General features: G+C 33.1%; 1 protein-coding gene across 1 annotated transcript; it reads left to right on the plus strand.

The window, feature by feature from the left end:
- Positions 1-3517: 3517 nt before the first annotated feature.
- Positions 3518-27636, plus strand: LOC143224060 (degenerin deg-1-like). The gene is made up of 8 exons (XM_076452523.1): positions 3518-3709; positions 4486-4584; positions 7480-7594; positions 17686-17770; positions 22281-22344; positions 25337-25413; positions 26380-26455; positions 27055-27636. The coding sequence occupies exons 1-8, from the start codon at positions 3518-3520 to the stop codon at positions 27280-27282; spliced, it is 936 nt and encodes a 311-aa protein (XP_076308638.1). The 3' UTR covers positions 27283-27636.
- The last annotated feature ends 67 nt before the right edge of the window (positions 27637-27703 follow it).

Consider the following 27703-nt stretch of genomic DNA (forward strand, 5'->3'; position numbering starts at 1 on the left):
ACAGATGTATTTATTTAATTGTTTTTTTGTCAGACTAGACTGGATCATACAGATGTATTTATTTAATTGTTTTTTGCCAGACTAGACTGGATCATACAGATGTATTTATTTAATTGTTTTTTGCCAGACTAGACTGGATCATACAGATGTATTTATTTAATTGTTTTTTTGATCCATTTAATTGTTTTTTGCCACTAGACTGGATCATACAGATGTATTTATTTAATTGTTTTTTGTCAGACTAGACTACAGGATCATACAGATGTATTTATTTAATTGTTTTTTGCCAGACTAGACTGGATCATACAGATGTATTTATTTAATTGTTTTTTTGCCAGACTAGACTGGATCATACAGAGTATATTTATTTATGTATTTATTTAATTAATTTTTTGTCAGACTAGACTGGATCATACAGATGTATTTATTTAATTGTTTTTTGCCAGACTAGACTGGATCATACAGATATTTATTTAATTGTTTTTTTGTCCAGACTAACTGGATAATGATGTATTTATTTAATTGTTTTTTTGCCAGACTAGACTGGATCATACAGATGTATTTATTTAATTGTTTTTTGTCAGGCTAGACTGGATCATACAGATGTATTTATTTAATTGTTTTTTGCCAGACTAGACTGGATCATACAGATGTATTTATTTAATTTTTTTGCCAGACTAGACTGGATCATACAGATGTATTTATTTAATTGTTTTTTGTCAGACTAGACTGGAATCATACAGATGTATTTATTTAATTGTTTTTTTGTCAGACTAGACTGGATCATACAGATGTATTTATTTAATTGTTTTTTGCCAGGCTAGACTGGATCATACAGATGTATTTATTTAATTGTTTTTTGTCAGACTAGACTTTAATAGCTTTGTTCTGGAGGTTGTGTAACCTTGATAATAAGTGGCTGGACATGTTACAAACATAGGTGTTGCCATATTCAAACAGAGGTCTGATATAGATCGTTAGAATGGTTTTGGCTGAGTAACCTTTATCTGGTCCACTGACGAGTTTCGAGAAATTGATTTTGATAATGTTATGGAAGTGTTGTTTTCATCATAAATTCTGGGAGAATGTGAGGCCTAAACATTTGCTTGTACTGGTAAAGTTGATTTTAGTATTGTTGAGATGCAGATTGGTGTTCTTGAATTTTTTCCTGTATTTATTTAATTTCTGACGGAACACGATAGCTTAGGTTTTAAAGTAGTTTAGGGTGACACGCCACTTGTCACACCATGGTGATATCGTGTTTAGCGTCTATTGGAATCTGATTGCAGCAGTGTGTAGGTTACTTGAGTGTTGCATATGGCTCTATCGTCAGCATACTGTGATGTTAACGTGTAGTTGAGGGGGAGAATGGTATATCGTTAACATAAATGTTGGACTGTACTAAGTACTGAACCTTAGGACAGTTGAAACTTGATTCGTGAATTTTAACCTTAGCTATACGATTCGTGATAAAACTAGATATCCATCAGACAATCTGGGGTGGTAAACCTAAGGTGTGTGTTTTAAACCTGAGGCTATTGTGTCAGGCTGAATCAAAGGTCTCCTGAATGTCTTGAAAGGTGGCTTCTGTGGATTGTTAGCAATTGAAGCCGCGGTCAGTAAATCTAACAAGGTGGTCTATATATTGTTTGCCTGTTTCCTCTACCAGCGTTTTGGTTGTTACTTAATATTTTACTGGATCAAAGATAGCAATTATCTCTGTTGATTACTGCTTTCCTCATGAGTTTACCTAGGGTTTTGAGTAGACTAATCGGCCTATAATTACCAGAGTTTGTGAGATCATATTATCTTGTAGGTATTATCTTAATAATAGCTGCTTTCCAGGCTTTCGGGTAGAATACTGATAAGAATGAGAAGTTAAATATCAATACTGAATGGTTCAGGTTGGAATCACGGAAATTATTTAGTACATAATTACTAATGCCATCACCACCAGGTGATTTACGTTTAACTTTCTTTTACAGGTGTAATTGCTTACGACAGGTAACTGTGACGCGAAGAGGTCCAGGCTGGTGCTTACAAATTAATTAACATGGGTTAAATGGGTTGGATCGAATAATGGGATATTCGGATGAAAGTGTTTTTAAAGTATTCGGCGAATACTTGAGACTGTTCTCTATCGGTAATGGCTGTGGTGTTATTGTATTTAATTTCGGGTAAGTTGCTATTGGATTAATATTAGTAATAGATTTGACCTTGCGCCAGGGTACGACTGATCTATAGATCCACAAAGATTGTTTCACTTGTCCTCCTGATGAGGTTTTTGATTTGGTTATATACATTTGGCTGTATACATTCCTGGGGATAAGCATTTCGAGGTGTTATTGTTAAGGTGAATCCAATCGGCGTGGGTGTGGTTGTATACTGGTGGGTCCAAAGTTATGTTACTTATGTGATTAGGGAAAATTGATAGAGAAATCACTTCCCATATTGTCATGGACTTTGAAACACATCTTGCTTGGGGCTATGGCAAGATCCAGGATGTATTCGGATCCATTGTGATGTGTCATCTGGTGAATGTGGTTTAGTTATAATCCTCTAAATATTTGCGGAGTATTGAACGATTTGGGTTAGTGGTGCGGCAATTAAAGTCCGTTTGTTTACTGTTGAGATGACGGTGTTAGGGTGTAGATTACAGATATCTTGGAACATGTTTTTGTGTCTGGTTTTTCTGTAGGAGATACACAAACGTTAATTAATTAATGCCAAACAATCCGTTCACTGCAGGTAGTGAAAGCTGGGGGATGGAAACCTAGAGGCCCTAAATATACAACATCAACCATCATTGGACGACTTATCCATTTTTAATTACTTAGTTTATAGTTAAATAAGGCCCTAAATATACAACATCAACCATCATTGGACGACTTATCCATTTTTAATTACTTAGTTTATAGTTAAATAAGGCCCTAAATATACAACATCAACCATCATTGGACGACTTATCCATCTTTAATTACTTAGTTTATAGTTAAATAATGTTAGGTCTGTTAGGAATTGAATAAAAAAACAACAACATTCAAAATCATCATAAAAGGAGAGTTATAGTAAATGCTTCACGAACTTAGCGATACTACGAACTCAGCGACACTACGAACTTAGCGATACTACGAACTCAGCGATACTACGAACTTAGCTATACTACGAACTCAGCGATACTACGAACTTAGCGATACTACGAACTCAGCGATACTACGAACTTAGCTATACTACGAACTCAGCGATACTACGAACTTAGCGATACTACTTTTTCAAATTGTAATCAAATATCACTAATTTGGACTCTGACGCTTTATGTGATGCGTGTGGAACTGGTTCAAAACAAACTGAATTGACAGAATTGCTTTCTGAATGCATACAGCTTAGTTTCAGGCGAAAAAGCTGTCTTAGCGCATTACTTAGAACAACATTAGTTATTATTAATTCCATAAAGATTTATCTTTTGATAATGGTAAAATGTAAACCGTGTTAAATATTTCTAATTCTGCGATAAGAAATGATCATTATCCAACCTCCGATTTCTCTTTCAGACCTGATTTTTCTAGTTTACTTGCCATTAAGAGACTTCGATCTGAGTCCGGCAGCTCTCCTTACTTTTCATGCACCTCATGTAGCACCAAATATCCACAATTATGCCACTAGGTGGACCGTTAATCCAGGACGTTTGTATGAGTATCACTTTTCTCAGGTACCAATTAGTTTCTATAGTTTTTAAACGTTTAAAAGTGACACATTCACGATACGTTTTATCTTTATTATCTGTTGCTCTGTCTATTCCTTTAAGAATAAATTAATGTAAACCTCAGATTTCGACGCATTTCTAGACACATTTGTGATATAAGAATTGTCCAGAAAACAAAAAGTGTATAGTGGGTTCATTGCACATTTATAACATCTATGTATTTTATTATGTTTAGTATTTCCCGTTGAACACCGTTATGAGTAGACCTATGACTAAAGTTTCGTCATAACTTCTGAAGAAAGATTTGAATTTGAATAAGGACTTCTCTAAGAACAATTACAGAAATTAGAAAATTAATATGAAATAGTTAACCAAAATCTTCGCACACACGTACTACACGTACTGAATGTATACAAAAAGAAAAAAAAATATTGAATACTTTTGGGTGAAATTGTGGAGACATTATTTATAATTGAATAGTTCTGTACAATAGGATTTAGTAGTTTAGGTCTATCTCCAGTGGAGAACACAAATTGAATTACACTTTAATAACACTTCAGAAAACCTTAGTATTTTACGGGAATATGAAATCACATTTTTGTCTAATCAAAATATTTTTGTGTATAAAATATTAGTCTGTTAAAGTAAGGACAATCGTAGTAGAGCATATTTTGTAGACAAAAGTAAACATGCCGAAACTGTATAAACATCCTGAAAAATTCTTAGAATACAAAAGATGTAAGATTGGGAATGTAACTTTAGTTTTCATTAACTTACAACAGAGGACAGCACTCATGTTGCCTCCGCCGTATCGCACTAACTGTACGAATTATGAAATGATTGGTACAACACCAGCAAGACCAGGACTTCTGGACGAAAATGTAAATATATTTTCACTCTAACGTTCATTATGACAAACCGAGATAGTTTGATGATATTTAGTGGATAAACTGGTAATAAGTGCTTCGCTTACAGTGATATTTACCCATCAATGTTTCTGTCTGTTTCGCTGTAGGTTTAAAATTAACCAATTCATTTCAAATGTTTTACTAATGTTGAGATAACACCTTCAATGTTTTACTAATGTTGAGATAACACCTTCCCTGTTTTACTAATGTTGAGATAACACCTTCCCTGTTTTACTAATGTTGAGATAACACCTTCCCTGTTTTACTAATGTTGAGATAACACCTTCAATGTTTTACTGATGTTGAGATAACACCTTCCCTGTTTCCGAGCCGGTAATAATTCCGAGCCTGACATCACTACATAATAATGACAATTTTTGTAGGTAACGAATTAATTTTACTGTTAGTATAGAAATTATTAAATTCCTTTGGCAAAAACAAAACAAAAACATACATTTTAGAAATCAAGTGCTTGTGCAATGAAAATCGAAGTATAGAATGATTCTGTGAAAGAACAACAGAGCTGCCTATATAACAACAACGAAGACAAATAAATTATATGCAGAACTATAACAAGAGTTTTTTCTACACCCATTTAGAAGAAAACAACAAGTATTTTTTAAACATGACATATATTAGTCAGCAACAACAATAATATTTATGTTGTAGAATTTCAGTAAGGCCGATAAGTCCTACACCATAAGATGTCTGAAACTATTGTTGCTTACGTTTATGTGTGAGGCTTTTCTCTGTAAGTTTTGTTAGTTATGTTGTACTGTATGAGAGCTGTTGTCTGTACCTATTGATTGTTTTATTGTATTGAATGAAAGCTGTTGTCTGTAATTATTGTCAACTATGTTGTATGTTATCAAATTTATTGTCTGTAAGTATTCTTAGTTATTTTATGTTGTATGAGAGCTGTTGTCTGTAATTATTGTCAACTATGTTGTATGTTATCAAATTTATTGTCTGTAAGTATTCTTAGTTATTTTATGATGTATGAGAGCTGTTGTCTGTAAGTATTCTTAGTTATGCTATATATTCTCTAATTTATTTTCTGTAAGTATTGTTAGTTATGTTGTATGTTATCAAATTTATTGTCTGTAAATATTGTTAGTTATGTTGTGTTGTACCAGAGCAATTGTCTATAAGTATTGTTAGTTATGTAAGATATTATCAAATTTATTGTCTGTAAGTATTGTTATTTAGTGGTACTGTATTGAAGCTGTAATCTGTAAATATTGTTAGTTATGTAAGATATTATCAAATTTATTGGCTGTAAGTATTGTTATTTAGTGGTACTGTATTGAAGCTGTAATCTGTAAATATTGTTAGTTATGTTGTATTCTATGAGAGCTATTGGCTGTAAGTGTTGTTAATCATGTTTTATTGTATGAGAGCTGCTCTCAGTAAGTATTGTTAGTTATATCCTGTTGTATGAGAGCTGTTGTCCTTAAGAATTGTCAGCAATGTTGTATATTATCAAATTTATTGTCGGCAAGTATTGTTAGTTATGTTGCTTGTTACCAGAGTTATTGTGTGCAAATACAGTGGAGCGCAGTTAAGCCGCGGTATTTGGGGGGTGAACCTGCTTAACCGCGGCTTAACTGGTCCGCGGCTTAAACCTTTGTGACTGAAAAGCCGAAGTCGCCAACAGCTCCGCCGAGGAGCCTCATCCGGGCCATTGCGTGATCATTATATCGGATTATCGAATTAAAAATAATACTTTAGTTATTGATCACTTTTTCATGGATTTACCGCGGATTAACTTTAACATATGGAGAGGTGTGATTCGGTAACAATGGCGGCCTCCATAAAGCTGACATAGAGAGCGGATAAGATAGATTAACGATCGATTTCTATTGTAATATATTTTATTTATTTCCCAAATTAAAGCAAATCCTTTTTAAATATCCCCTTGAAGTTATAAAGCCAGGATTAAATTCGTAAGCCGCGTTTTTACACGTTCTTAAATTAGCGGTGAGCCGCGATAATCCTCGCTCACAAGACTTGCTACAGCGGCATAAGCGATTTCGCGGTTTACTGGTCCACGGTTTAATGGCGCTCCACTGTATTGTTAGTTATATTGTATTGTAGTAAGAGCTGTTGTCTGAAAGTGTTGTTATGTTGTATTGAATGAGAGCTGTTATCTATAAATATTGTTAGTTATTCTGTGTTGTATGAGAGGTGTTATCTATAAATATTGTTAGTTATTCTGTGTTGTATGAGAGCTGTTATCTCTTAGTATTGCTAATAATGTTGTATTATTGTGTGAGAGCTGTTGTTTGTATGTATTGTTAGTTATATTGTATGCTATCAGATATATTTTCTGTAAGTATTGTTAGTTGTAATTATGAAAGTTGTTGTTTGTAAGTTTTGTCAGGTATGTTGTATGTTATTACATTTATTGTCTGTAAGTATTGTTAGTTATGTCGTATTGTATGAGAGGTGTTGTGTGTGAGTGTTGGCAGTAGTGTTATATATTTTAAAATTTATTGTATGTTATTACATTTATTGTCTGTAAGTATTGTTAGTTAAGTTGCATATTATCAAATTTATTGCATGTAAGTATTGTTATTTGTGTTGCATGTTATGAAATTTATTGTATGTAAATAATATCAGTTGTATTGTATGTAGGTAATATCAGTTGTATTGTATGTTATGAAATTAAATGTATAGAAGTATTGTTTTTGTTTGTATGTTATGAAATTTATTGCATGTTATTATTCTTTGCTGTGTTGTATGTTATTATATTTATTGTATGTAAGTACTGTTAGTTGTGTTGTATGTTATCAATGTTAGTAATGCTATATGTGCTATCAGAGTGTTTTTTTTTAAGTTAATGTATGATATACTTTTTCTACTTAGTTGTGCGTTTTGGAATGCGTAGCAAATGTAACTTACAAGGAGTGTGGAAGTTTATGTGTTGATTCATCTCCATTTTCTATAGAATCGCAGTATAAAATGGGAATGAAAACAAAAGGTAAAGTAGACCATTTGAAAAATAATACTTCTTTTTTGTTATAAGGAAAGGAATTTAAAATGTACTTTTACTTTAAGTGTTTTTAAATAAAAATTATATTTCATATTAAGAATAGATTTTTTTTTATTTTCGTGAAGTTGTTGTTATCGAAATTGTAACTTAGCACACCTTTATTAAGTTTACATTATTTTGTCCTTAGTGAATAGTGTGACATTTATAACTTTATAGAAGATAACAGAATTTCCATTGGATAATAACTTTCAAAGTAAGAGTTTAATTTCTGGAAAGTATAAAATGTAAATAAGCTTATTTTTATTTTATTCTACACATTTCTTTTCGTTATTTAATTAAAAACTTTTACAGAATATTAAAGACCATAGTTGATTTTTCATCATTCTTTAATATTCTTCTATATCTAGAGTTGCAGGACTGAAATTAGAAAAAAATTATAGAATTAAGTATGAATGTATTCAGCTAGTACTGTTAATAAATGTAATTGGTAATGCATCATTAGCTATATCCCAGTGAGAATGAATGCCTTCCAATTAATAGTGGTCATAAGAGAGGGCCGACTAATCCTTCATATTAAAAAAATAGTACTTGGTGAGAAATAGAAACATTTAGGACTTCCATATCACTGATATGGTCCTCATTTGTTGTGACTAGTCAGGAAATGACATTATGAAGGACCCTACATTACTTTTACCCAGCACAATTCGAAGCCGTCTGGTTTTTATTTGATAGGTTAAGGCATAATGTTCAAGGAGGTTATTTATATCAAGAACCTTTTTTCATCGATTCATGATCTCAAGGCATATTCTCATATCACTGTACAACGTGTGGTCGTTTTTTATGTGAGAAATCTCACTGTGTCCAATATTGTCGATATATACAGTCTAGCAATAATTCTGTCCTCCCATACATTACTAGTCATGTTTCCATATCCTATCATTGAACTACAGTCAAGAAGATGATATTGAAAGATATTGCATTCCAGCCATGAATGTATTTATTTATTATTATATATGACGGGTCGGCATGGCCAAGCGCATTAAGGCGTGCGACTTGTAATTCGCGGGTTCGCATCCCCGTCGCGCCAAACATATTTGCCTTTCGCATTATAATGCGACGGTCAATCCTACTATTCGTTGGTAAAAGAGTAGCCCAAGAGTTGGCAGTGGGTGGTGATGACTAGCTGCGTTCCCTCTAGTCTTACACTGCAAAATTAGGGACGGCTAGCGCAGATAGCACTCGAGTAACTTTGTGCGAAATTCAAAAAACAAACAGCTATTATATATGACATGAAATATTGATCCTATGGTGCTCCTAACAATCTGATTTCTGGATAACTTGTTTTGTGGTGAGTTAGAGGTGGGACAACTTGTACTGTGTTCTGTTTGTGAGTTGTTGGCCTGAAGATGATTTCTTTTCAATTTTAAACTGGAGTCATGAAGTCTTTTCCTGAAATACATGTTTAGTTCATGAACAGTTGATTAGCAAATTCTAAGAAAGATCATATTGTACATGTAATGGTCATTACTTGACATAACTTATATTCTACAAGTTCCTCCAGGCTGTTTAGTGTACAGATAAGTTTTATGATATTGGTTCACTTCACTATGTAGGCAGATATACCAAAAGGAGTTGCTACCACTTTTAATGTCTTAACTCCCATAAATAAAGTAACTTCAATAAAAGTCTCCACCCCAGACGACAGGGTAACATTGTAAAAAAACTATATGGATAATCAAAGTTGATTAGAGTTGTTGTGATTTTGAAATATTTGAGTCCATTTCCAATATTGAAACTTAGAAATGAATTAAAATAAAAAAATATATTACGCCTCCAGCTTTCGAAGCTTTAAATCTAATTTTTAAAGATATTTTGACATTTTGAGTAACTACTTCTATCTTTACACTGATCACTGGTTCTAATGTTAAAAATATTTGAAATCCTAAGTCTTTATTATTAGATAAAATATCATGTCACTTTAATATTGCTGTAAGAGTTTATCAAAATTCACAATTTGGTATTGTAAAACTGAACTGCTCTACGTAGGACTTATAAGCTAAACTTTCCTAATTTAGAAATATAGTCCAGATAGAAAGCAGCCAATTAGTAGCATCCTCTGACGATACAGCTACAAAGCAGCCAATTAGTAGCATCCTCTGACCATGCAGCTACAAAGCAGCCAATTAGTAGCATCCTCTGACCATGCAGCTACAAAGCAGCCAATAAGTAGCATCCTCTGACCATGCAGCTACAAAGCAGTCAATTAGTAGCATCCTCTGACCATACAGCTACAAAGCAGCCAATTAGTAGCATCCTTTGACCATACAGCTACAAAGCAGTCAATTAGTAGCATCCTCTGACCATACAGCTACAAAGCAGTCAATTAGTAGCATCCTCTGACCATACAGCTACAAAGCAGCCAATTAGTAGCATCCTCTAACCACACAACTACTTTTAAGCAAATAGCGGGTAATACTTTCTCTTTTATAATTAAGATGCAGAAACACCTCAAACCTTGATCCACAACCCAAACTGAGGTTGTTTATTCTATTTTATCCTTTATCGTGTTGACTGAAATTGATAGAAAATAATTTCGTGATTATTCAACACTGCAGTTTGAATGGTCGTTGCTCCTTCAGGTCATTCATTCTGAAATCCGCCAAACGAAAAAATCGCACTTCACTTAAAACCGCGTAGCTAATACACAAATGAAGATATCTGCAATCGGGAAATGGCGCCGTAATCAGCTGATATGTGCGAACCTAGCGACACCAAGCGGATTCCCCTGGAACCAACTGGAGCCACGCAATTCAAACAGTCCACGTATTTTTTGAACAGACCTCGTATATTAGAAACAAATTTGGATAAAGTATTTTTGTTAATAATTTATTAATTTTCTAATAATAAATATTTTCTAATCTGATCGAAATAAAAGACACATCTGTTAATTAAGGAAGTATTTGCATGAATAGTTTTACAACAAAATCATAAACACATTATAACAATCTTTGTGGGATCCAGATACAGATAGGAATACTTAGTCATTAATTTACACATCTTGATCATTTATTTGTAAATCGTCTTGAAAGAGAATATTTGTACTAGTTCGTTATTAGTTACTAGTTATTAGTTATTGTTAGTTTATTATTATTATTAGTTACTAGTTATTAGTTATTGTTAGTTTATTATTATTATTAGTTACTAGTTATTAGTTATTATTAGTTTATTATTATTATTAGTTACTAGTTATTAGTTATTATTAGTTTATTATTATTATTAGTTACTGGTTATTAGTTGTTATTAGTTTATTATTATTATTAGTTACTAGTTATTAGTTATTATTAGTTCATTATTATAATTAGTTACTAGTTATTAATTATTATTAGTTACTAGTTATTAATTATTATTAGTTATTAGTTATTATTAGTTTATTATTATTATTACTTACTAGTTATTATTAGTTTATTACTATTATTAGTTTATTATTATTATTAGTTATTATAATTTATTATTATTATTAGTTATTATAATTTATTATTATTATTAGTTCATTATTGTTATTAGTTACTAGTTTTATTATTAGTTACTAGTTATTATTCGTTTATTATTATTATTAGTTATTAGTTATTATTAGTTTATTATTATTATTGGTTGTTATTAGTTTATTATTATTATTAGTTATTATTAGTTTATTATTATTATTAGTTATTATTAGTTTATTATTATTATTAGTTACCAGTCATTAGTTATTATTATTATTAGTTTATTATTATTATTAATTACTAGTCATTAGTTATTATTAGTTACTTAGTTCTATATTTAATTACATTTATAGGTAAACAGTCCAGAAAAAGACAGTTATTTAAACATCATGCAATTATTTAATATTTACTGTTACATCAGTTTGAATTTATGATATTCAAATAACTTGACAAAATAATTCATATGCAATTGTTTTACAAAGGTGGATGGTGCTTTACATATACTAAGAAAAGTTGATTTCAATGTGTTTAAACACTTGATGCCCTAAAGTATAATTAATGATAAAACTATTATAACAGTGACACATGTCTGTTTTTATCACACATTCACTGGAACAACATAAATAATTTACAAGTATTTGTCATGAAAGAATTATGAAGCCCAGCATGGCCAGGTGGGTTAAGGCGTTCGACTCGTAATCCGAGACGCACCAAACGTGCTCGCCCTTTCAGCCGTGGGGGCGTTATAAAGTTACGACCAATCCCACTATTCATTAGTAAAAGAGTACCCTAAGAGTTGGCGGTGGGTGGTGATGACTAGCTGCTTTCCCTCTAGTTTTACACTGCTAAATTACGAACGGCTAGCGCAGATAGCCCTCGTGTAGCTTTGCGCGAAATAAAAAACAACAACAACAAACAGGATTATGTCATACCTAATGTTTTTTGTAAATATACTGACTGAATTAACATACAAAATATAGGTGTCATTTGTTCACAAACTCTGCAGCAAATCATTGTGCTATACAATAAATGTATTACTCAGTTATAGAACAGTGGCACTTACCAGTTTTTCATAAATCTTTGAGAACTGAAGTTTCTTCTACATTGGAAGTGTAACATCCTTTTTCTAAGGAGGTAGGAGGAGGGAATTGTTTGTTTGTTTGTTTTTGAATTTCGCGCAAAACTGCACGAGGGTTACCTAATTTTGAAGTTTAAGACTAGAGGAAAGGCAGTTAGTAATCACCACTCACTGCCAACTCTTGGGCTACTCTTTTACCAACGAAAAGTGGGATTAACCGTAACTTTATAACGCCCTCATTGCTGAAAGGGCGAGCATGTTTGATGCGACAGGGATTCGAACCCGTGCGTCTCAGATTACGAGTCGAACGCCTTAACCACCTGGCCATGCCGGGCCCGGAGGGGATAAAATAGAAAGTGCAGTTTGATTAGTCTGACATATTTGATATTCAAGGCCAATATCGGGTTTGGATTTATAAAACATACAGAACAGAATAATAGGCTTATAAACATTTTTTACCTTTAGTATTAGCTAAAGCAGATAACAGTTTCATTTGAACCCACGGAAAACTTTTATTAAAATATAAGTCAATTATAATATACTATTGCTATCTATGTATTTACTCTATATATAATATTTAAAATAAACTACATAAATTTAATGTTCACTTTGCAAAACAATAAATGTTTATTGACGATTTCAGTTAAGTAAACTTTTATATTCAGTTAGATATACGTTTCTAGAAATCTATTCATGAATGATGTTTACACTACCTATATATTGATATTTATGATGTCAGAGAAACGTGTAGGTTCAAGAAGTTTTTATTGGAAATGACAAAACACTGTAATAGAGATTTATCGTTATTTATTTACATTAAGTTTAATGTTAATTATGAATGGTTCAGACTCTACATAATGATATACTACACACATATATTTAACGTTCACCATAGTTTAACTTGAATTTTTGTGTGCCATAGAAAATTAAGTCAGTAAACGTAATTATTTCACTCTATATAGTAATACAAAACACTAACTGTATATTCTCAATATTTTAAGAGACGTTTCAGTTAGGGTACAATTATTTTATACTGTGCCCAACATACAGCAAAACAGTCATATGTTGAGACTGGTCAGCCGACTTAGAATAATTTACAAAATGAAAGATCTATTTAATTCGAATTTTTATGTACATAAACATCTATAATATATGATGTTTCATTTTAAACAAATGCATAATTATTTTAAATACGTCATAATACTTTTAATCAGTGTCGTTATATATTCAGACGACTGCATATAATGGGTCATTGAAAAATGTAGGAAAGGTCGCCTATAAGTTGGCCTAGTCTATTTCAAATGGACCAGCATAGCCAGGTGGCTAAGGCATTCGACTCGTAATGCGAGAGTCGCGGGTTCGCATTCGCGTCGCATTAAACATGCTCGCCTTTTCAGCCGTGGGGGCGTTATAATGTTACGGTCAATCCCACTATTCGTTGGTAAAAGAGTAGCCCAAGAGTTGGCGTTGGGTGATGGTGACCACTAGCTGCTTTCCCTCTAGTCTTACATTGCTAAATTAGGGACAGCTAGCGCAGATAGCCCTCGTGTAGCTTTGCGCGAATTCAAAACAAATCAAACCAAAACCGAAAAACTGTTTAATTTCCATGCCTAAGTTCAAGGGAAGTCCAGTTCAATCTACATTTAAATCGTGTTTTATATTGGGTTATACTCGTTTTGAAATCACACACGTGTAGCGTTCTCTGTCCCGGCTCTTGCTTCTTACATACAAATGTTTAAAATCTAACAACCTGATATCACACAGTGACAACTGTTTATTTTAAGTCAATGTTTTAAATGTTCTACTGAAATATTATGAAAAAAGATACTTTATTAAAGTGATGTTGGATGCAGGACATACAAACTTGACGATTTAAAGTTAGGATTTCATTTTAATTTTCATACCATTTTAAAGATTGAACTATACTCCTAAATGTTCATGTTAATTTTCATATCCATTTTTAAAATAGTAAACTATACTCGAATATTATATACAGCATGTGAATATTATTTAGACATTGCTAAAAATAGCTCTCCAGTTGCACGTGGTAGCTCTCCAGTTGCACATGGTATATCTACAGGCTTATAATGCTACAAACCAGATTTCGTTACCATGGTAAGCAGAGCACAGATGAAAATAAAGTGCTTAAAATTTTTATTAAAAACTTGGTAGTCGTTTAGGTTTTAAAGACCTTTGAAAGGGAAACCCCAAAGGCAAACCTGGGGAGCTCAGAAACTTTTGTTTCTCTTCAGCCCCAAACGTGTGTGAAGGTTAAAGTCATTTTGAAGAGTAAGGTAAAAGCTTGGTTTGTTTATTTCTTGGTTGATTTCTAGTAGTCGACTTGGGGTTAATCGGATGTAGTTGCAATGAAGACCAGTTAAGAACAGGAAGAACGAGCTATATATGAAACAGATTAATGTAGATGCTACATGAATTAAATCAGATGAGCCAGAGGAGAACAGGAAGAACGAGCTATATATGAAACAGATTAATGTAGATGCTACATGAATTAAATCAGATGAGCCAGAGGAGAACAGGAAGAACGAGCTATATATGAAACAGATTAATGTAGATGCTACATGAATTAAATCAGATGAGCCAGAGGAGAACAGGAAGAACGAGCTATATATGAAACAGATTAATGTAGATGCTACATGAATTAAATCAGATGAGCCAGAGGAGAACAGGAAGAACGAGCTATATATGAAACAGATTAATGTAGATGCTACATGAATTAAATCAGATGAGCCAGAGGAGAACAGGAAGAACGAGCTATATATGAAACAGATTAATGTAGATGCTACATGAATTAAATCAGATGAGCCAGAGGAGAACAGGAAGAACGAGCTATATATGAAACAGATTAATGTAGATGCTACATGAATTAAACCAGATGAGTCAGAGGAGAAGAGGAAAAACGAGCTATATATAAAACAGATTAATGTAGATGCTACATGAATTAAATCAGATGAGCCAGAGGAGAAGAGGAAAAACGAGCTATATATAAAACAGATTAATGTAGATGCTACATGAATTAAATCAGATGAGCCAGAGGAGAACAGGAAGAACGAGCTATATATGAAACAGATTAATTCAGATGCTACATGAATTAAAGAAATGTATAAAGATACAGGAACAGCATTGACACAGGATAACGGACCTTTTTTCCGGGCCTGGGTAAAGAAATACCCAAAATTTTGCTGTGGGGGGGGGAACGGGAGTACCCCGAGAAAAACCCACTTTCACGTTCAGGGCGCCGAATAATCTACCCTGAACGTGCCCTGGGTAGCTGGGGAAAACTGAGTTAGATCATTAGATAATGATAATTGCTGGGTAAAGCTGAGTTAGATCATCACACAATGATAATAGCTGGGTAAAGCTGAGTTAGATCATCAAATAATGACAATAGTTGGGGAAAGCTGAGTTAGATCATTAGATAATGATAATAGCTGGATAAAGCTGAGTTAGATCATCACATAATGATAATAGCTGGGTAAAGCTGAGTTAGATCATCACATAATGATAATAGCTGTGTAAAGCTGAGTTAGATCATCACATAATGATAATAGCTGGGAATAGCTGTGTTAGAACTTCACATAATGATAATAGCTGGGGAAAGCTGAGTTAGATCATCAAATAATGACAATAGTTGGGGAAAGCTGAGTTAGATCATTAGATAATGATAATAGCTGGGTAAAGCTGAGTTAGATCATCACATAATGATAATAGCTGGGTAAAGCTGAGTTAGATCATCACATAATGATAATAGCTGGGTAAAGCTGAGTTAGATCATCAAATAATGATAATAGCTGGGTAAAGCTGAGTTAGATCATCAAATAATGACAATAGTTGGGGAAAGCTGAGTTAGATCACATAATGATAATAGCTGGGAATAGCTCTGTTAGAACATCACATAATGATAATAGCTGGGGAAAACTGAGTTCGATCATCACATAATGATAATAGCTGGGGAAAACTGAGTTCGATCATCACATAATGATAATAGCTGGGGTAAAACAAATAGACAGAGTTGGGAGAAAAACTATTCAGCGAATATTCGCGTTTCTTCATCAATTTTCTGGACAGTAAAGTCGTGCTCGTGACCCTCTGCACAGGCTTGTGTTGATCTAGGTTTCGAAAATATGAGTTGTCGTCGTGAAGGGGGACGCAGGTATTGTGGTTGTGCATCTAATACTGAGTTATCATTTGGTTTCTCTATTGTCTGGTGAGATTTATGTCTTCTGGGTACTCTGCCTTGAGAGTTGGTGGGTTGCTTGTCTTTTATAGTAGTATTATCAGAACGCATGGTTTGCGTTTGGGCTGAAGTTTTTAGAATTGGGATGTTGAATGGCGCTTGAGTGAATTGGTTGTTGTTCTTCGTCTTGTTGTTCAGAGGTCATATAGTCCTTTGTCTGAGAGTGGCCATTTCTCTTGGTAGATGTTGTGCTTATTGACGGTTTCACGGGAGAGTGATAACCAAGCTTGTTGTTCTTGTATGATTGTTGGTTAGACGGTGATTCGGTAGGTTCACTTCAGGTTGTGGTCTTGAGGGTTTAGAGGTTCGGGAATTGGCGGGACGGCAGTAAGGACGTTCGGCAGTAGAGTGAAATATATGGTAGTAGCACCCGTTATGTAAAACATGATGAGCAGTTTGGTTAGTAGTAGTTACGATCTTCATGAACCTGGTGGGTTGAGTAGACCTTTATACTATGAATAGTATATATATCAATCTTGTATTGGCTTTCCAAGGCTAGCTTGATTTCGCTAGGTTGGATAGATGTGTCAACACCTTGCTGGAAAACAGAGAACAGGCTGGTAGGGCTTTTGGTGGGAAAGCAGCTGACTTTGATGGTAGTATGGTTGTACTTAAAAATAGCTTTATACATGGTAACTGCCGTATTGGACCGATTATAAGGTGACATTTTTTGAGCAATAATTAAGCTGTAAACTTCATATTCGTATAATTGCGGCTGACAATAGACGCTGCCCCAACTCTAGCATGTTGCATTCTTAAAGGTCGAGATAATCGCTCTACGAATGCGCGCCAGATGTTAGCTCAAGGTTATCCCTAATTGTTGCAACCAATCCATCTTCTGGCTGTTCAGTTACAGTTATGATTATGTAGATTTAAGACTATAATATATATATATATAAGGCCTAAGAGTAAATAGGACGTCACAAAAGCACATGATTTTCAGTTGAATTAAGTCTAACCAAATATGTATACAGCAAAGAAAACGCGTAAAATAGGAATGGTGTGTAAGGTAATTTTAATATACTAATAAATAAATAAAAACAATTGATAACTTGTGTTGCTGATTTCTTTCTAAAGGGAATACTTAGTGAAATATTAAGAATGCACTTGTCACAACTGAGATAAACAGACTGTTCAGAAGACGATAAAAATTAACACAGATAAGGCCACAAAAGTAACCGGTCATATTTTGTTATGATAGTAGCTCGCATGTTCATATTAAAACTTTGTTCATCTAACTTTTAATATTTTTTCAAATCAACAGGAACTTCTTACAAATGCTATAAAAAAGTCTTGAAAGAGTTGAATTTTCTGCACCACTGTAAAGGTGTCTGTCGACAACCGTGTAGGTAAGAAAAACTGTTCACACCAAGCTGAGTGATGTAGTTACTAAACATTTAGTTTGTGTTATTATTGTAAAGGTGTCTGTCGACAACCGTGTAGGTAAGAAAAACTGTTTACACCAAGCTGAGTGATGTAGTTACTAAACATTTAGTTTGTGTTATTATTGTAAAGGTGTCTGTCGACAACCGTGTAGGTAAGAAAAACTGTTTACACCAAGCTGAGTGATGTAGTTACTAAACATTTAATTTGTGTTATTATTGTAAAGACGTCTGTCGACAACCGTGTAGGTAAGAAAAACTGTTTACACCAAGCTGAGTGATGTAGTTACTAAACATTTAGTTTGTGTTATTATTGTAAAGACGTCTGTCGACAACCGTGTAGGTAAGAAAAACTGTTCACACCAAGCTGAGTGATGTAGTTACTAAACATTTAGTTTGTGTTATTATTGTAAAGGTGTCTGTCGACAACCGTGTAGGTAAGAAAAACTGTTTACACCAAGCTGAGTGATGTAGTTACTAAACATTTAGTTTGTGTTATTATTAAACTTCAATGAGCAGTTAATAATGTTATTACTAATATGATGTTAAATACTAAGTGGTAGTTAGTATACAAATAATTAGTTGTAATATTAGCTAAGCCATTAAACAGTTATTTAGTTTTGGTAATAAGTAAAACATGCTCCGATGAAGCTTATTTTTAAACTATAGGTTTGAATAGGTTATATTAAAGAATATTCATTCAGGAAATCACGCAACAACCGCAGTCAATATTAAGTCGTCACAGGGGAAAGGAATGCGTTAGAATTACAATTTACATTGTCTGGTTTTACGAAGGTAGTGTTATACCAGCGAAATGTGTTTGGTTTGAGGAAAATATGTAATAGCTTTTCCTATGCCAAATATTCATATAACAGCTGGTGTCTCAGCCTTGGGAGGCAAAGTCACAAGGCAGAACCCACGTACCATAATGAATCGAGAAAGATCTTTGTGGAAAAACGACGCCAACTTATTAGTGTTTCATCAAGATAAGGTTTCTAGCCATAGATACCTGCCATATACCTCACCATAAGGTTTCTAGCCATAGATATCTGCCATATACCTCACCATAAGGTTTCTAGCCATAGATATCTGCCATATACCTCACCATAAGGTTTCTAGCCATAGATATCTGCCATATACCTCACCATCTTGGGAGTTAAACAGATGTTGATGCTACTGGATACCGAGATAGAGCCTGACTTAATGAAGCTACATTAAATAATGGTAAGGTGACTTAAAATTTGGTATTTCACCAAAAAATATTTTAAAATTCTAGGTTATGCCCTAACATCTCTACAGTGGTGTTGCATTAATATCGTTCAACTATTAAATATGGGAGCTAAACCATAACATAAAATGTTTCATTTGTTCTTAGTTAAAGACATAGCTACGAATTAGGCTATCTGTATTGTGCCCACTACGTGTATAAAAACCCGATTCCTAGTGCTGAGACACTAGGGCTTAAATGAAGAAACTCGTAAAATTTAAATAAAATTGAAAATATAGCAAAAACAAAGTCAAGAAAAGTATAAGTTTTTTTTTTTTATAAATCATGTTCTCTTTTAATATTCTGAAGGTAAACCTAGGGGATTAACGCCGACAGTTGCTAATGTGTTCCTTTTTGTCATGATTGTAACTGACTTCGTTTTAACCAGTGTATAAGTAGTTAGTAGGTTAGCCGCTAGATGACATCATCCTTTGCTTCTTCTTTGTGGGTATTTGAGTATGTTTAATTTTTAAATACCCTGGTGGGTCAGGTGCACAAGACCTCTTCCTCCATCCCTAGCTTTCATGTCGGCTACTAGTAAGAATTTGTTGTTATTGTAGTGGTTTTGTGCCACAGTATCCCACAATACCCCGGCCCTTGTAAGAATTTGTTGTTATTGTAGTGGTTTGGGGCCACAGTATCCCACAGTATTCCAGCCCTTGTAATAATTTGTTGTTATTGTAGTGGTTTGGGGTCACAGTATCCCACAGTATTCCGGCCCTTGTAAGAATTTGTTGTTATTGTAGTGGTTTGGGGCCACAGTATCCTACAGTATTCCGGCCCTTGTAATAATTTGTTGTTATTGTAGTGGTTTGGGGTCACAGTATCCCACAGTATTCCGGCCCTTGTAAGAATTTGTTGTTATTGTAGTGGTTTGGGGCCACAGTATCCTACAGTATTCCGGCCCTTGTAAGAATTTGTTGTTATTGTAGTGGTTTTGGGCCAAAGTATCCCACAGTACTCCAGCCTTTGTAAGAATTTGTTGTTATTGTAATGGTTTTGGGCCAAAGTATCCCACAATATTCCGGCCCTTTTCAGGGCAATGCCCATGTATTGTCTTGATTCCTTTCTTTTTACTTTTATTTAATTAATTATTTATTTTTTACTTTTATTCGTATATATATATTTTTTTTCCACTTATATATATATATATATATATATATATATTCCTTATATATTTATCGGAAAAATAAAATAAAGTAAAATAAAAAGAAAGGAAAAGGAAAAATAAAATGGTAAAATAAATTAATACTAGTTTTAAGCGTCTAGTGCGTGTTGGCCAGCTTGATTTATGTTTCTTAAATATATATTTATAGGAGAGAGGTAGTTAGGACAATGTTCATCACGTCTAGTGCATGGTGGCCAGCTTGATTTATGTTTCTTAAATATATATTTATGGGAGAGAGGTACATAGGACTATGTTCATCACGTCTAGTGCATGGTGGCCAGCTTGATTTATGTTTCTTAAATATATATTTATAGGAGAGAGGTAGTTAGGACTATGTTCATCACGTCTAGTGCATGGTGGCCAGCTTGATTTACGTTTCTTAAATATATATTTATAGGAGAGAGATACTCAGGACTATTTACATACTTGTACATGAATGTGGATGAAGTGCTACGTTGCTACGTGGTGCTTTATAGGCTGAAGTTGAAACTGAATTTTGTATTCTTTGTAGTTTCTGTAATTGTTTTTGTGTTTCGGTTATCCACGCAGGAGATGCGTATTCTATTATAGGTCTAATGTATGTTTTGTAGATTTTATTATATTATCAGGTAATGCACCTTGATTTTTACCTGAAAGACTTCTTGCATAATTTTCTCTCTTCCAGATTCTAGTCAGGATATTGTTTGTATGTTGTATCCACGTTGATTTGGTATCATAAGTTAATCCTAAAAATTTAGCAGAAGTAGCAGTCAGTAAAAGTGATCCGTTCATGTATAACTTTGGTGGATCTTTTTTCAGTTTATTTAATCTAGTGAATAGTATATTCTTACACTTAACATTACAGAGGGCTAATGAACCTTTTCAGTATTTGATGGCTCAATAGGAAATTATTTTCAACTTTTACGTTACTAGTTTCTTTTTTTGATCGCATATTTATCGTTAAATACAACACAAAAAGTCATGTGCAGAATTTAACTTCTTGAAGGTGTCGTCATTTTGTACATAAGGAAATATAAGTATCGTCCATTTTATTAATTGGGCAATTTTATCTCAAGAAAACATTCCTTTAACAGTACAAAAATATTTGATATTTATAAATAACAATATGTATGGAATACCAAGATTAAATATAGCTTTCCTAGAAGTTAATGTATAACTTTGTTATACTTCTGTCATTATAAGATTTATAAAAATTAAGTACAGTTCACTGTAGTAACGGTGATATGCTTGTTAGTTTAACTTACCAAATGTTTGTAAACGGTTTTATAATTGTTATTGTAAGTCACCAATTGTTTGAAAACGGTTTTATAATTGTTATTGTAAGTCACCAAATGTTTGAAAATGGTTTTATAGTTGTTATTGTAAGTCACCAAATGCTTGAAAACGGTTTTATATTTGTTATTGTAAGTCACCAAATGTTTGAAAACGGTTTTATAATTGTTAGTGTAAGTCACCAAATGTTTGAAAACGGTTTTATAATTGTTAGTGTAAGTCACCAAATGCTTGAAAACGGTTTTATATTTGTTGTTGTAAGTCACCAAATGTTTGAAAACGGTTTTATATTTGTTGTTGTGAGTCACCAAATGTTTGAAAACGGTTTTATATTTGTTATTGTAAGTCACCAAATGTTGAAAAAGGGTTTTATAATTGTTAGTGTAAATCACCAAATGTTGAAAAAGGGTTTTATATTTGTTATTGTAAGTCACCAAATGTTGAAAAAGGGTTTTATAATTGTTAGTGTAAATCACCAAATGTTGAAAAAGGGTTTTATAATTGTTAGTGTAAATCACCAAATGTTGAAAAAGGGTTTTATAATTGTTATAAAAAGTCACCAAATGTTTGAAAACAGTGCTGTACTTGCTAGTTTGACTTATATTATGTTTAAATATTATTTTATACTTGTTAATTTAATGTTCCATATATTTAAGAGCGGTGTTATACTTTAGTTACACATACTGTAATTATTTTTTGTTTCATTTCTTACACATTGTTTTGTTTTAATACATACAGTTGTAATTAGTTATTATGTATCTTTTATTCAGAAAAGTAACCTACGTCATAGAACAGGAAACGAGGGTCTGGCCTCTATCAAATGAAGAAGAAAAGGCAGGTTAAAATGATAACGTTCTATTTTGTAATGTCTGCCTGATGGTTCATTCTATGAATCTTTTAATACTTGTTTATAGCTATCTGCTTGGAACCTAAATCGCTTAAAGCGAGCAATAAAAACTGCTCTAAAGACAATATATTTTCCCCCAATACGCGTGTAGTTTGGAAGGGTTGGCAACGTCTTATTTAGATGAAATTTATTTAGAAACCTAAACACAAATTTTTGTATTAATTCTAAAATATATTTTCTGGTTGCGTATCGGAAAGTCCAAGGGTGGAGGCGTAATATGTTGCTGAATATATCGCACACCTGTAACTGTGAGAACGTTTAAAGTGTTGTAGTTAATCTGTATATGTGTGTTTTCTTATTAGGCTATCTGCTGACTCCACCGAGGGGAATCGAACCCCCTATTTTAGCGTTGTAAATCCATAGACTTACCGCTGTACAGGCTGGGGATTGCAATTAATCTCCCAGCCAAACTAATAGAATCCTAGTGGGTATCGCTGAGTTGTTGCATTTTTTCAGTTAACTATTTTGAATTAAAGATAATTATTCCTGAACTTTGAGTTTCCTGATCTGACTGCTTAGCGTCTGTGTCGCAAATACGACTCATAACTTATTTTTGGTCACTCAAGTAGAATATAATTTAATAGTAGGACGTTAACACTAGATGTTAAAAGAAGCCTATTTCATTTCGTATGAATATCTCTAAGAATTATAAGCCGAAAACAGTTTGGCTGAAAAAAATAAAAAAAGAGCGGACAGGCAAAAGTGTTGTTCAACAAACAGCGACTAGAAGCTGTTGTACTCACTCCGCATGCACATGGTACAGACGCATCATTATTAACGCTAACTGGTATTACTATGCAATATTAAACGATTTTAATTAGGAAAATTTAAAAAAAATTAGCAAATTTGCATTCATAAGTTGGCAATCAATAATGATTAATAACCGTTCAACTGTATGATTTTTTTTAAAAACTAGAATAAGAATCTGCTAATCCAGTTCCGCGCGAAGAAAAACAAAACAATAAAAATTGCAGATTTTATAACTCGTATGTTTCTGAATGGATTACCTTGAAATTCAGTATGTAAAGTACGTGTCTTGTAGAACACTGAAAATATGAAGTACTTTGGTCTAACATAGTAAGAGATACAGAAAGTGGTAAGTTGCTAACCTGGTAATCCTAGTACTTTGGTCTAACATAGCATGAGGTACAGAAAGTGGTAAGTTGCTAACCTGGTAATCCTAGTACTTTGGTCTAACATAGCATGAGATACAGAAAGTGGTAAGTTGCTAACCTGGTAATCCTAGTACTTTGGTCTAACATAGTATGAGATACAGAAAGTGGTAAGTTGCTAACCTGGTAATCCTAGTACTTTGGTCTGACATAGTATGAGATACAGAAAGTGGTAAGTTGCTAACCTGGTAATCCTAGTACTTTGGTCTAACATAGTATGAGATACAGAAAGTGGTAAGTTGCTAACCTGGTAATCCTAGTACTTTGGTCTAACATAGCATGAGATACAGAAAGTGGTAAGTTGCTAACCTGGTAATCCTAGTACTTTGGTCTAACATAGTATGAGATACAGAAAGTGGTAAGTTGCTAACCTGGTAATCCTAGTACTTTGGTCTAACATAGCATGAGGTACAGAAAGTGGTAAGTTGCTAACCTGGTAATCCTAGTACTTTGGTCTAACATAGCATGAGATACAGAAAGTGGTAAGTTGCTAACCTGGTAATCCTAGTACTTTGGTCTAACATAGTATGAGATACAGAAAGTGGTAAGTTGCTAACCTGGTAATCCTAGTACTTTGGTCTGACATAGTATGAGATACAGAAAGTGGTAAGTTGCTAACCTGGTAATCCTAGTACTTTGGTCTAACATAGTATGAGATACAGAAAGTGGTAAGTTGCTAACCTGGTAATCCTAGTACTTTGGTCTAACATAGCATGAGATACAGAAAGTGGTAAGTTGCTAACCTGGTAATCCTAGTACTTTGGTCTAACATAGTATGAGATACAGAAAGTGGTAAGTTGCTAACCTGGTAATCCTAGTACTTTGGTCTAACATAGTATGAGATACAGAAAGTGGTAAGTTGCTAACCTGGTAATCCTAGTACTTTGGTCTGACATAGCATGAGATACAGAAAGTGGTAAGTTGCTAACCTGGTAGTCCTAGTACTTTGGTCTGACATAGCATGAGGTACAGAAAGTGGTAAGTTGCTAACCTGGTAATCCTAGTACTTTGGTCTAACATAGTATGAGATACAGAAAGTGGTAAGTTGCTAACCTGGTAATCCTAGTACTTTGGTCTAACATAGTATGAGATACAGAAAGTGGTAAGTTGCTAACCTGGTAATCCTAGTACTTTGGTCTAACATATCATGAGATACAGAAAGTGGTAAGTTGCTAACCTGGTAATCCTAGTACTTTGGTCTAACATAGTATGAAATACAGAAAGTGGTAAGTTGCTAACCTGGTAATCCCAGCATGGCCAGGGGGTTAGGCGCTCGACTCGTAATTTGAGGGTCGCTGGTTCGAATTCCTGTGGAGTAAACATGCCCTTTCAGCCGTGGGAGTGTTATAATGTGACAGTCAATCCCACTATTCGTTGGTAGAAGAATAGCCTAAGAGTTGGCGGTGGGTGGTGATGACTAGTTGCCTTTCCTCTAGTCTTACACTGCTAAATTAGGGACGGCTAGCGCAGATAACCCTCGTGTAGATTTGCGCGAAATTAAAAAAACAACAAACAAACCTGGTACGATCACACACTGAGGTTGTTTTAGCCTCAGTATTGTCAGATATAATTATTTTAATTTTACACACTAAGTCTATTTTAAAATGGGAGTATAATTCATAGTTAGAATATTTTATATGGGATGTTAATAAAAGAGTGGTTTTCACGTATATTTTCTAATATTTTGTAATTATACCTAATGTGAAGCCAGTTGAGTATAGAATTAATGATCGGTTTAATATTTCAGCTTAAAGTCATACTTTTGTATGGCCTACAAGAAATAAAGAAAATCACATCTGAAAAAATTGATGACGAATTTATAAAGTAAGAATATTTTTGTATCGTTTGTTTTAATTTCACATGTTTCATATTTTATTTCCAGAAACGTGTTTTCATGCTAAACATTTCCCCTAGTGATCTGTTGTAGATAACAGATAAATATGTACAAGTTAAACATTTATTCTATTGGTGTGTTGGTAGATGACGGAAATGTGTATAAGTTTATTCTACTGATCTCTTGTTGGATAATAGATATATGTGTAAAGTTAAATATTCAGGTGTTTGGCAACTGGTGTTGACCAGAAAAGTGGTTTTAATATTATCCTTAACATAATCAAAACAAGGTATCATTACGTGAAGTGTAATGCAGTTCCACTTTCAGTCATTGTTAGGTTAAGCACATCACAGAGTTATGTGTACAGGTGGTGTCGTGTCTATATTAGTCTAGTCACAGAGTTATGTATATAGGTGGTGTTTTGTCTGTATTAGACTACTATAATGATTATTAGACCAATAAACACATTGCAAAGTATTTTACAGCTGGTGTTGTGTGTGTATTAACTAATATAATGATTGTTACACCAATAATTGCACTACCAAACTATTTGTACAGCTAGTGTTATGTCTGTAATAGACTAATATATTGACTGTTAGACCAATAAGTGCATTACCAAACTATTTGCACATCTGGTGTCTCATCTCTATTTGTCCAGTATAATGATTGTTAGACCAAGAACCACATTGCCAAACTATTTGTACAGCTGGTGTTGTGCCTGTATTAGACTTGTGTAATGATTATTAGACGAATAATCATGTTATGAACTGTTTGTACAGCTGGTGCTGTGTCTGAATCAGATGGTTTGAATAACTTTGACATTATATTTCAGACTTACTAAAATAAGTTGTAGTTTGACATAATCAATTACTTACATATTGAAAGTTCATTTAAAATGTGATATGTAAAAATATATACAACAGTGTGCACAAATCATGTTAAAAACTGTGTTTCAGGAATCAGCTGCTACTTGTTTCAATACATCCCAGCAAATCAGAGAGTCTTATCTACAGTTATTACCCAAGTTTTCAGGTATCTGTTGCCACGATAATTCTGTTTTATAAAGTATATTCCAGTTGTTGTACATCATAGCAAAATGTTTGTTTACAGATGAAATTCTATGCTTTGCATATAGAGATAAATTTCTAGCTTTTAGATACACAAGTTGAGTGCCTTCTTCTACATTATAAAATAGGTTTTAGATACTAGAAGTAAGCGTTAAGGAAACTTAACTTTGTTTCTAGAGGGATTATTAAATTGTTTATATACATTATTCAAAACTGTATATATTTTTATATTGAAATTCTTATATTTTGTCAGAATTTTCAATACCTTTAAAATTTATAAATAAATATATTTTAAGTTCTATTTTAATGAAACGGTATTGTTTATCTAACAAAAGGATATAACAAAAATCTAATTTGATAAAGACACTTTAAGTAAGACAATATACTTTTTTTCAGATGATTACAAATTTGCCCTATTATTAAGTCTAAAATTAACTATGTACTGTTATCAATTTTAATATTCATCTTCATTTCCATGTTTTCATTTCTAAGGTATAAATAAATGATTTGTTAGATCAATGAAAATACAAATCATATTTACACTTTGTTTCATATCTGTTTTAGGACATTGAACTTTTTGGCTACTTTGGGGGGTACCTAGGAATGTGGCTAGGTTTTTCGGTACTCAGTATATCAGACACTATTCTAACTCTACTTTCAAGGTTGTTCTCCAGATGTCACAAAAAGCAAGTAATAACGGATTCATCTAATAGTAATTACCAGAAGAATGTGGCCAAGGGCAGTAAACTTCACAAATCTATTTCAGTTATCACTGTTACAGATTTTCCTTAGAAATCTTTTCAACTTTTAAGAAACATTAGTAGTTTGCATAAACAAAAATATAAGTTATATATGCACTTTGGTGTTTTTTTTCTCTCTGTATTTTATAAGTGAAGACAAATAAATTATATTGATTGACTGCATTAACCTCAAATATGTCTATACTTGAAATAATGTTATTAATCATTAAAGAAATGAACATGCAATAATATATCTGTGTTTCACTCTTCAGTAAGTAAATTAAATCTTTTGATTTATTGACTTAACAACTGGTAAAACTGTTTCTAGATTATTGTTAGACATTTACACTGATATAGTGTTGTAGTTACAAGTTTTGCTATTTTATTATTATTATAATGATTTTATTCAATGATGTGTATACCATAGGTAATCTGAAAAAAAATAAAGAAAAAAATGATAAAACTTCCATAGA

The sequence above is a fragment of the Tachypleus tridentatus genome, chromosome 8, assembly GCF_004210375.1.
Source record: "Tachypleus tridentatus isolate NWPU-2018 chromosome 8, ASM421037v1, whole genome shotgun sequence".
Classification (NCBI taxonomy): Eukaryota; Metazoa; Arthropoda; class Merostomata; order Xiphosura; family Limulidae; genus Tachypleus; species Tachypleus tridentatus.

Coding starts and splice junctions, on each gene's coding strand:
- LOC143224060 (XM_076452523.1), top strand. CDS start 3,518: ATGATCATTATCCAACCTCCGATTTCTCTTTCAGACCTGATTTTTCTA. Junction 3,710..4,485: donor ATGAGTATCACTTTTCTCAG/GTACCAATTAGT, acceptor AACTTACAACAG/AGGACAGCACTCATGTTGCC. Junction 4,585..7,479: donor CAGGACTTCTGGACGAAAAT/GTAAATATATTT, acceptor TTTTCTACTTAG/TTGTGCGTTTTGGAATGCGT.